Source organism: Ruditapes philippinarum, unplaced genomic scaffold (assembly GCF_026571515.1).
Source record: "Ruditapes philippinarum isolate M1 unplaced genomic scaffold, ASM2657151v2 ctg878_1_1_1_1, whole genome shotgun sequence".
In the NCBI taxonomy this organism is placed as follows: Eukaryota; Metazoa; Mollusca; class Bivalvia; order Venerida; family Veneridae; genus Ruditapes; species Ruditapes philippinarum.
In genome coordinates, this window is record NW_026856248.1 from 513,487 (window position 1) to 526,042 (window position 12,556).

General features: G+C 36.7%; 1 protein-coding gene across 3 annotated transcripts in view; it reads left to right on the forward strand.

Annotated features, from left to right (window-relative positions):
* The window catches only part of LOC132745952 (perlucin-like), a 31,510-nt gene that overhangs the window by 7,406 nt on the left and 11,548 nt on the right, over positions 1-12,556 (forward strand). For 2 of the 3 annotated variants that reach the window (XM_060734981.1, XM_060734982.1), the window contains exons 5-7: positions 4,547-4,665; positions 5,052-5,151; positions 5,505-5,650. In XM_060734981.1, the coding sequence (XP_060590964.1) occupies positions 4,547-4,665; positions 5,052-5,080 (148 nt within the window). In that variant the 3' untranslated portion in view covers positions 5,081-5,151; positions 5,505-5,650. Of the gene's footprint in view, positions 1-4,546; positions 4,666-5,051; positions 5,152-5,504; positions 5,737-12,556 lie in introns of those variants that run through there. The other variant, XM_060734980.1, reaches the window with a different exon arrangement.

Below are 12,556 nucleotides of genomic sequence, written 5' to 3' on the forward strand. Positions count from 1 at the left end.
CAAACAGAATACTATCTAGGACAAGACATGCCCTCGGGGAGAAAGTCGATCCCGCTCGTCTTTATTTAAACCTGAACATAAAAGTTTCAGATCAAGATGTATACATAGTTGAGATGTACGCAACACATCCTCTTTATACATATGGCAAAATCTTGTTCCTTATTTCTTGTTCTTGTTTCAGTTGTTTCCTGTGTATTTCCTGGACTAATGTTGCCGGTGTATTACCAGGACATTTGTTCCCTCTGTATTTCTAGGACAGTTGTTCCCTTTGTAGTACCAAGCAGTTGTTCCCTGTGTATTTCCAGGACAGTTGTTCTCTATGTATAACCAGAACAGTTGTTCCCTGTATATATTCAGTACAATTGTTTCCTGTGTATTTCCAGGACAGTTGTTCCCTTTGTATTACCAGGACAGTTGTTCCCTGTGTATTTCCAGGACAGTTGTTCTCTATGTATAACCAGAACAGTTGTTCCCTGTATATATATTAGATACAGTTGTTCCCTGTGTATTACCGGGACAGTTGTTCCCTGTGTATTTCCAGGACAGTTGTTCCCTTAGTAATACCAGGAAAGTTGTTCCCTGTGTTTTCAGGACAATTGTTCTCTATGTATAACCAGAACAGTTGTTTCCTGTATATATTCAGGACAGTTGTTCCATGTGTATTACCAGGACAGTTGTTCCCTGTGTATTTCAAGGACAGTTGTTCTGTGTGTATTACCAGGACAGTTGTTCCCTGTGTATTTCCAGGACAGTTGTTCTCTGTCTACTACCAGAACAGTTGTTCCCTGTGTGTTTCCAGGACAGTTATTCCCTTTGTTTTCCCAGGACAAATGTTCGCTGTGTACTTCAAGGACAATTATTCCCTGTGTTTTTACAGGACAGTTGTTCCCTGTGTATTCCCAAGTCAGTTGTTCCCTGTGTATTCCGAGGACAGTTGTTCCCTGTTCCCTGTGTATTCCGAGGACAGTTATTCCCTGTGTATGCCTAGTACAGTTATTCCCTGTGTATTCCCAGTTGTTCCCTTAGTAATACCAGGAAAGTTGTTCCCTGTGTATTTCCAGGACAATTGTTCTCTACCATAACCAGAACAGTTGTTTCCTGTATATATTCAGGACAGTTGTTCCATGTGTATTACCAGGACAGTTGTTCCCTGTGTATTTCAAGGACAGTTGTTCTCTGTGTATTACCAGGACAGTTGTTCCCTGTGTATTTCCAGGACAGTTGTTCTCTGTCTACTACCAGAACAGTTGTTCCCTGTGTATTTACAGGACAGTTGTTCCCTGTGTGTTTCCAGGACAGTTGTTCCCTGTGTTCTTCCCAGGACAATTATTCCCTTGTTTTCCCATGACAGTTGTTCCCTGTGTATTCCAAGGACAGTTATTCCCTGTGTATTCCCAGGACAGTTGTTCCCTGTTACCTGTGTATTCCGAGGACAGTAATTCCCTGTGTATGCCCAGTACAGTTATTCCCTGTGTATTCCCAGTACAGTTATTCCGTGTGTATTCCCAGGACATTTGTTCCTTGTTCACTGTGTATTCCCATTTCCCAGTACAGTTATTCCCTGTGTATTCCCGGGACAGTTATTCCCTGTGTATTCCCAGTACTGTTATTCCCTGTGTATTCGCAGTACAGTTATTCCCTGTGTATTCGCAGTACAGTTATTCCCTGTGTATTCCCAGGACAGTTATTACCTGTGTATTCCCAGTACACTTATTCCCTGTGTATTCCCAGGACAGTTATTCCCTGTGTATTCCCAGGACACTTATTCCCTGTGTATTTCAAGGACAGTTATTCCCTGTGTATTCCAAGTACAGTTATTCCCTGTGTATTCCCAGTACAGTTTTCCCCTGTGTATTCCCAGTACAGTTATTTCCTGTGTATTTCAAGGACAGTTGTTCCCTGTGTATTCCCAGTCCAGATATTCCCTGTGTATTCCCAGTATAGTTATTCCGTGTGTATTCCCAGGACAGTTATCTCCTGTGTATTTCCAGGACAGTTATCTCCTGTGTATTCCCAGTACAGTTATTCCCTGTGTATTTCTAGGACAGTTAATCCCTGTGTATTCCCAGTCCAGATATTCCCAGTACACTTTCGTGTGTATTCCCAGGACAAGTATCCCCTGTGTATTTCCAGGACAGTTGTTCCCTGTGTATTCCAAGTACAGTTATTCTCTGTGTATTCCCAGGACAGTTGTTCCATGTGTATTTCCAGGACAGTTGTTCCCTGTGTATTCCCAGTCCAGATATTCCCTGTGTATTCCCAGTACAGTTTCGTGTGTATTCCCAGGACAGTTATCCCCTGTGTATTTCCAGGACAGTTGTTCCCTGTGTATTTCTAGGACAGTTATTACCTGTGTATTCCAAGTACAGTTATTCTCTGTGTATTCCCAGGACAGTTGTTCCATGTGTATTTCCAGGACAGTTGTTCCCTGTGTATTTCCAGGGCAGTTGTTCCGTGTATTTCACAGGAGGTCAAGCTCAAATAGTCAGTTTACGGGCAAAAAACCATTTCAGCTACACTTTAATTTTGAATAAAAGACAAGAATGTATGTGCAAGTATTATTAGGGAAAAACACTGGACTTAATAACCTTGCAAGGGTAAATATCCATTTACGTGCATGGCGTGCAGGAGGTAATGGCGTGTAGGTGGTAATGACGTACGGGAGGTCATAATTATGTTGATAATATGAGTGTTCGAAATAAAATGATCATAGCTCTATGAGATTGAGATCATACACGCACTCAACCTACGTAAACCATCATCCTGATCATCCTAAAAAATAATAATAGAAAAAAATACAAAAACAAAAACAACGTCAATATTAGAATTGAAAATGTCAATTTATGATATCTTAAATAATATGATTTGTGCGGGGCCAATGTTAAAAACTTTAAGGAGTCAGGAACAAAAAGAAATAAAACAACAACAACAAAAAAACCCAGACAAAACAACTTAAATTTCAAGAATAATTACAAAAACTTTTATTCATGTTTTTGTATCACTGGTTAAAAGCTTGGTAAATTAACACGTTTTTGAAGTAATTTCATCCTTGGATTAACTTAATAAATTACTCATATTCATTTATTTATATTTATGCAACGTTGTTGTACCAACATTAAAAAAGCTGGAAATAAAATGCACGTTTGAAAAATAAGTGCTTTTTTTAAAGATAAAGATAATCATCAGACAACGAAGACAACAACAACAACAACAAGACCATCATGACCATCATTTACATATTATATGAGCCGCGTCACGACAAAACCAACATTATAGGTTTGCGACCAGCATGGATCCAGACCAGCCTGCGCATCCGCGCAGTCTGATCAGGATCCATGCTGTTCGCTATCAGTTTCTCTTCTTGTTATAGGGTTTGTAAGCGAACAGCATGGATCCTGATCAGACTGCGCGGATGCGCAGGCTGGTCTGGATCCATGCTGGTCGCAAACCCATTATGTTGGTTTTGTCGTGACGCGGCTCATATGTATCACACTGGCCATAACTTTCGCAGCGACAGAAGAGGTGGAAAAATGGCCGTTTGTTGTTGTCGGTAAGTTTATGTTATGTTTTAATGTTTTACTGGAAACACCTTATGGTACAGGAGCCCACATATGTTCTCTTCCAACTTGTTACACGCACACGATGCAATTTATTGTCATTTTATGGAAACATTTCTGTATAGTTTGACGCAAAGACGCCACTTATTTCTAATTTTGGCTAAGACACGTCGAAATATGTGCAAAACGAACCATAAATACACCAGCATCACATCCAAGTATGTATGATACTTTCACAAAACAACAATATTTTGAAACTTTTGAAAATTGTCATAGCCTGTTTTTAAAAGTATTGAAAAAAAATAATTACAACGCAGACGGCGGTGGATTCTATTGCAACGCAGTGCAGTCGGCCCGATACAAGTATGTCTATTTTGAGGGTTTAACTTGAAAGAGTACATATATGTATATGGACTCCTGTCTAATTAGGTGTTTCCAGTAAAACCTTTAAACATGAAGTAAAATTCAGCCATAAACTTAACGACAAAAATAAACGGTCATTTTTTCCACCGCTTATGCGACCAATATTCCACCATCGCTGCAATGAACCCACCGCTTCTGCGAAAGATATGTCCAGTGTGCGTAAGACATTGTGTTCTATTATATGTACTATTTATGTATATGTCTAATGATTATGTACTTATTGTACAAATTTTGAATAAACTGTTTGTTCTGTTCTGTACATATGTATGGCAAGTTCCATAACTTTGACAAGAGTTACTCATCCTTATAAGTTTACTTACATAGCGGGATGTCATTTGAAAAGGGTTACGTTTACTGCAACAAATGTTGGTCAAAATTCAACACTTTCTAACAATACCAGTTAAAAACTAAAAATAATAGTGTATACAGAGTATACAGAATCCTGTAAACGGTCTGCTTGGTTATTTGCCTGAGAAAACCCATTAATGAGACCATCCCACTATATATTAAAACAAGATTTGCAAAGTCTCGTCAGTATGTTTATATTTTTGTTTGTTTTATTACAGTTTGGAGCGACAGATTCGAGCGGGAGACGTCTACAGGATGTCCGATAGATTTTGTAAAACACGAAAGTTCCTGTTACCACATCTTCGCTACACCCACTTTAAAATGGTGGGATGCTATGGTTAGTTACCCAGATCACTTGATTATCTCCCCTTTCCTGCAACGTAATATAGTTACATTTGGTTAATGTAGAATGAGGACGTCAGTTGCCAAATTTCCATATATATAAAGAGTTCCTTTTGAAAATGCGAACGTGTATGCCTAGCATTTTCGCTTTTTTCACATTTTCAAAAGGAACCCTTTACATATCTGGAATTTTGCCCACGAACACCCTTTTAGCTCGATTGTGTGCGAAGCTATAAGCTTATAAACAACCAGTTCTGAGCAATGAGTGTAAAGTTTCTTGCTCACGGAAATAACGACTTGCCCCTGACATGGTTTGAACCGGCACTGTTAGCAGCCCTTCTTTTGCTTTCCTTGTGCTCAAATTATCGTCTGTATTTTCAGGCATATTGTGGAATATATGCGGACGGTGAAGGATCACTTGCAAGTATTGAGTCTGAGTCGGAACAGTTGTTCCTTGAGAAAGAACTGAAGACAAAATACCGTATGTTTTTTTCTTAAAACTAACCTTCACCTTGTGTAAACTTCGTGATAGTCACACTTCAGATTTTAGGGTTAGAAATCATCAACTGTGACTGTTTTTCTCATGATTTTCAGTTTTGTTGGAATTAGAACATAAGAATGTTCACATATTCAGAAAAATGAATGAATGAATGAATGAATGAATCGTAACATCGTTAAAAATGATATTATTTAAATCTTCTCTATATCAGTTTTATATAAAAAATATGTTGGAAGGAAAATAATTTGTTTTCCACTAACACGGATTGTCGAGGGCTCTCATTTAAACAGTCGCTTTAATCGATTATTAATTAATTAATATGACTTTCTTGTCAGCAAATCCTGTTCAAAAGGACTTTTGGTTGGGAGCTAATGACATCACGCATGAGGGCACGTGGGTTTGGATAAAGAAAGACGAGTACGTGAAAATGCAAATGTACACTAATTGGGCACCGGGCGAGCCGAACAGTGGGACAGGTGAAAATTGTCTGGCATTATATGACATGGAGCAATATAAATGGAATGATGCGCCGTGCGATCTACCAGAGGGTTTCATTTGCGAAGTCCCGTAAGATAAACTACTTTCTCTTTGGGCATTAATTTTGCCTGCGATTGTGCGTGGGTGTGTGTAGGCGGTAATCGCTATTGACCCACCAGTAGCGGTAGGTACATTACGGGGACACCAGTGAGAAGAGGTTTCGGTAGAAACCGTAAGGTTACGGTAAAACCCGTAACTCCGCCCTTATGGTGAGAAGGTGTAATGTTACTAAATTTTTTCATTCCTGTCACGATGAGAAACTTTAAACACATTCAGTCATAATTAAACTCTGTTCATTTATAAATCAAAATGCTGCGAAAATAGTTCTTATATGACTTTTGTACATGTAAATTTTTTTACATAATGCAGAGTAGATAAAACCGAACATAGACGTGTTTCTAAGTGTTCATAGGGCATAATCATTTAAAGGACATGTACGTGTTTCATTCAAAAAATATGGAGCAACACTTTTAAATGTTATCAGAGACGTCAAAATACATTAAATGTCTCTGATTTAGAAAGTTTAAGTCAATAGGACATATGAGCCGTGTCACGACAAAACCAACGTAATGGGTTTGCGACCAGCATGGATCCAGATCGACTAGCCTGTGCATACACGCAGTCTGATCATGATCTATTTTGCTGTTCACTTACAAACCCTATAACAAGTAGACATCATGGATCGTGATCATATTGCGCGAATGCGCAGGCTGGTCTGGATCCATGCTGGTCGCAAACCCATTACGTTGGTTTTGTCATGGCGCGCAGCTCATATCACTTACACGTGGGAGGTTCAGTGACAGAAATTTAACGATCAGTGATGAGGTTCTATATTTATTTAGCAATATAAAGGAAGAACCTATAATAATAAACGAAACAGTTATAATAAATATTTTACGGTAGACAATTCATGCAATTCACATATCAATTCACAAATACAATGAATACAATTTTTACATTAATATCAACATTTCATATTTACTCCTGAATAGTCAGTACCTATAATCTCTTGTCCCTCCTTTTGTACAGTTTGCGCAATTACTAACAAGAACATCCCTCTACTATAATGCCTTTCTCCAATCAGCCTTTTAAGAATGAAATGAGCTTTCTGGAGATCTTCAAAATGCCCCAACACTATCCTCTTTCAAAAACTTGTCTTTTGAATAAAATTCTGACAAAGTCCCCAAAATATTTCTATACAGGTATTCGAAAATGATAGATATACTCTCTGAATCATCAGCTTTACAAAAAAAAACCTTAAGAAATTCACCACTGTGTCAAAGTGAACTTCCGAGAAAAAACACCACTTTTTCTTTGAATGTCAACGAAACAACACTATTAGAAACAGCCTCTTCCAGACTCTCTTGATAACTGTCACATGTGAATTTGTATAAGCATATATTGACCCCTTTCTATGAATCAACCCTTAACAACTCATTTAGAAAACAATCTACTAATTGTAGCAGTAATTACTTACCTAATTTAATGAAGCAATTCATGTATCTGATATATAATATCATGAATGTTAAACAGCACGTACTATTTTTTTAGAAGCAATCATTTTGGTTAAATATCATACTTTTAGTATCAATCACTGTCCTCATTTCTTGAAGCACTTATTTACGATTAGTATGATGTCATAACTGCAGCAGTAATCACTTACCTGAAGCTTTCAGGAAGCGTTTCTTCCATAGTATATTTGATAAATAATGACACAATCCTCATTAATAAATTTGGTAAAATATCGTATTTGTAGTAGCAGTCACTAACTTGATTACGTGGAGCAATCTTTGAAAATGCACTCCATAAAATAGTATCGTTGCAGCAGTAATCTTTTATATCCTTACTAGGAATTTGCACATATCGTATTGTATTGTCATTTTCTATTACCCATGATTCAGAAACCATTTAAGGTTAGTAGTCATGAAGTCATCAGTTAAATTTCTGGTAATTTATTCTGGAAAACCAATGCAAAGACAACAAAAGCCAATGCAAAGACAACAAAGTAAATTAAGAAAATATCCAAATATATTGTTATATATTTCCTAAAAATAAATGGTCAACACTGGATGATAAGCAATCCTAAATATATGTCATGCACCTGTTTGCAAGAACATTTGTAAAATTATAATAAGGGATCATTATGGTAAATAACAAAAACACAAGTTGAATCCTGAACCAGTTTTATTACACATAAATGCAAAATTGAAAAATTGACATTCTTAAACAAATATAGCAAGGACCAATCTCAAGTTTTCATTTTATTAAAAGTACAAAAATACACGATAGTGTTAACATTGTGTTGAACAGTTTTCAGAAACTAAATCATGTTGCATATAGACTGCAATCACAAATAGAAGGTATGTAACGGTATACATTAAAAAGGAAAGAAATAGAAGTAAATAAAAACTTTTAGGTGATTACATGAATGTATTTTATGGCAAGTTTTGCATGGTTTTCAATTTTAAGTGCATTGGATGATTTAAGTAAGACGTTAAGTCTTTTGGTAATAAGTGGAGCTACTATAAGTACTTATCAAATGTGTATGGTCATTAAAGTTGTATTATCCGCTCTCAAACAATATATTCATTTATAAAAAAGCAAGCTCTCATTACATGATTAAAATAAAGTATTTAGTTTTGAACTTAAATATATGAATGTATGTTAAATGAATTAAAATCTTATTATAATAACTATTCATATAGCCAATTATTATTATCTACCACTATAATATCATACTTTGTCCTTATATATCTTATAATTATTAACTACGTACACTGGTGGCTAAATATTGCATCATTTTATGTCCTCATATATCTCATTATTATTACCTACCTACACAAGTGGGCGACAACCATACATACCATCTAGTCCTTATCTCCCTAACTATTATTACCCAACTTAACTGGTGCCCATCTATGATATAATATCTAGTCTTGGAATATCCAATTATAATTACCTACCTACACTGGTGGCCCACTATTAATTCCTATTAAGCCTTAATATATCTTATTATAAATACCTACCTACACTGGTGGGCCACTATTACAAACTATCTAGTCTTGGAAAATCTAATCATTAATACCTACCTACACTGGTGGGCCACTATCAAAATCTTATTCAACCTTACTATACCTCATTATAAATACCTACCTACACTGGTGGGCCACTATCACAAACTATCTAGTCTTGAAATATCTTATTATGAATACCTACCTACACTGGTGGGCCACTATTACAAACTATCTAGTCTTGAAATATCTTATTATTAATACCTACCTACACTGGTGGGCCACTATTACAAACTATATAGTCTTGAAATATCTTATTATTAATACCTACCTACACTGGTGGGCCACTATTACAAACAATCTAGTCTTGAAATATCTTATTATAAATACCCTTCTACACTGGTGGGCCACTATTACAAACTATCTAGTCTTGGAAAATCTAATCATTAATACCTACCTACACTGGTGGGCCACTATCAAAATCTTATTCAACCTTACTATACCTCATTATAAATACCTACCTACACTGGTGGGCCACTATTACAAACTATCTAGTCTTGAAATATCTTATTATTAATACCTACCTACACTGGTGGGCCACTATTAAAATCTTATTCAACCTTACTATACCTCATTATAAATACCTACCTACACTGGTGGGCCACTATCACAAACTATCTAGTCTTGAAATATCTTATTATAAATACCTACCTACACTGGTGGGCCACTATTACAAACTATCTAGTCTTGAAATATCTTATTATTAATACCTACCTACACTGGTGGGCCACCATTACAAACTATATAGTCTTGAAATATCTTATTATTAATACCTACCTACACTGGTGGGCCACTATCACAAACTATCTAGTCTTGAAATATCTTATTATGAATACCTACCTACACTGGTGGGCCACTATTACAAACTATCTAGTCTTTGAAAATCTAATCATTAATACCTACCTACACTGGTGGGCCACTATTAAAATCTTATTCAACCTTACTATACCTCATTATAAATACCTACCTACACTGGTGGGCCACTATTACAAACTATCTAGTCTTGAAATATCTTATTATTAATACCTACCTACACTGGTGGGCCACTATTACAAACAATCTAGTCTTGAAATATCTTATTATAAATACCTACCTACACTGGTGGGCCACTATTACAAACTATCTAGTCTTGAAATATCTTATTATAAATACCTACCTACACTGGTGGGCCACTATTACAAACAATCTAGTCTTGAAATATCTTATTATAAATACCTACCTACACTGGTGGGCCACTATTACAAACTATCTAGTCTTGAAATATCTTATTATAAATACCCTTCTACACTGGTGGGCCACTATTACAAACTATCTAGTCTTTGAAAATCTAATCATTAATACCTACCTACACTGGTGGGCCACTATTAAAATCTTATTCAACCTTACTATACCTTGTTGTAATGTTCGTTTATTCATGAACAATTAATAATAGAAATTAAATCAAGTGCGTTGATACAATGAAGTAAAGTAAAACACGACGAGTGTTCAGCACAAGATATAAATTTATTCTGTAAACCCTTAACATGTGATCTTAGATTTACTAGAAATACGGAGCATGCGCAAACAAGCATTATACATAGGTCAGCTCAAGTTCATCATGTACGATGATACTACATATCCCTGTTTTTAAAAGAAAAAATAAGCAACACATGTTAATAAAATTGTATATGATAATAAACAATTATGATGATTAAAATTGCCTAAACATACTGAAGAGAACAATTTAAATAGTCTTAAAGTCACAAAGTTTTTTTTTTATTATTATTATTATTATTACTATTATTTTATTTCTGTTCTCTCTTTTTTTTCTCTCTTTACATTATAATGTCTATCCATTCCGGATGATTAATTAACAGTGCTCCATTCGTCGGTATTATAACGTTTATTAGGTTTTACTACTCGACCACTGCGCGTCTGATAACATGGCCTGACCTTGTTTCATGGCTAATAGGATTTTGAATATTCTGGGAAATACCTGTATCATTTAAAGGTGTTTTGTTTGAGATTATATCATGAGGATCTTGACCTTGGTGGAGGATATTAGGGAAGGACTCTGTATTGATAGGGAACTTTTCCCGCGTTTTGTTTATGAAGCGGCGATTACGGCGGTAAATAGCGCCATCTTCAGTTTGCACTTTGTATGATCTCTCCCCTTCTTTTTTTAGAACTATGGCTGGTTTCCAAGTTTTCCCAAATTGCACCCTGCAAGAGTCATCTTTGTTTAGCGGGGGAAGTGACCTCGAACTTTTATCGTAATAGTTCTTTTGCGTAACCTTGTTTTCTTGCAGAGATTTTCTTACAGATTTGTGGTTAATGAAAGATGGTTTCAATTGCTCATTAGTTGAAGGCAAAATGGATTTTAACCGTCTGCCCATTAACAGTTGTGCGGGAGAATATCCGCAGTTTAAAGGTGTGTTACGATATTCCAGAAATGCTAAATATGGGTCTGTTTTGGTCTCCTGGCATTTTTTCATTGATTTTTTTGGCTATTGAGACCATTTTTTCTATGAAACCATTGGATTGGCTATATCCAGGTGAAGATGTTACATGTTTAAAATTCCAGTCAGAAGCAAATTTATGAAATTCTTCTGAGCTAAACTGTGGCCCATTATCGCTTTTCAATGTTTCTACTTGACCATAGCGAGCCATATGCATTGTTAATTTTCTAATAACAGTTTTACTTTTTGTTTCTGGCAATGCATCGACTTCAAAGTAATTACTGTAGACGTCCGCAGTTATAAGGTAATCACGTCCGTCAAGCGTGAATAAGTCGGCGGCAATATTGTTGCCAGGGTCTTTGGGGCACAATGTGGGGATTTAATGGTTCCTTCACATTTGATGCTCTGTGTGTTAGGCATAAAGGGCATGCCAACACGTGGTCTGTGACCTGTTTGACCATCCCTGGCCAGAACATAATATCCTTGGCCCTGTTCAGCGTTTTAGTCACTCCCATATGACCTACATGAACAGCGTTAATCATTTCAGTTCGCAATGAACTTGGAATGACCAATGTTTGACCACGGAAAATTATGTCATTTACAGTCGAGAGTTCATCCCGATGATTCCAAAATTCTAATATGGAATTCGGGCACTCATGCCTAGATTCAGGCCAGCCGTCAATAATTGTTTGTTTCAGTGACTGAAACTGAATGTCTTGCTGTGTGGACAGTCTGAGGTCTTGTAATTTTCCGTCGCTAACCGGTAAACTATTAATAACCGTGTGCACGTGCACGTCAAGTCCGTCAGACAATTCTGGATACGTATCCTTGACAAAATGACGGGATAATGTATCCGCTACGGGAATGCTTTTCCTGCTAACATGTACGACCTCTATGTCGAACTGTTGAATCTGTAATAAGAGACGTTGTAGTCTGGGGGTCGCCCGACATATTTCTTTTTTCATAACTGAAACTACAGGTTTGCAATCAGATTCAACTTTAGTATGTCTTGCGTAACAGTATTGCTTGAAACGTCGAAGACCATGAAGTATAGCTAATGTCTCTTTTTCTATTTGAGCATAACCTCTCTCTGTAGGGGTCAACGTCTTTGATGCAAATGCAATGGGCTTGCCGTCCTGTAAGCACGTGCAACCTAAACCACGTGCACTCGAGTCGACTTGCAATGTGACAGGCTTTTTCGGGTCATAGTATGCCAAGACTGGTGCCTTAGTCATTGCGACTTTAACCTTTTCAAAGGCGTCAATTTGCGCACTGTCCCATATAAACTCAATGTCTTTTTTCAACAAGTCACGCATAGGGCTTACCATTTCTGCCAATTTT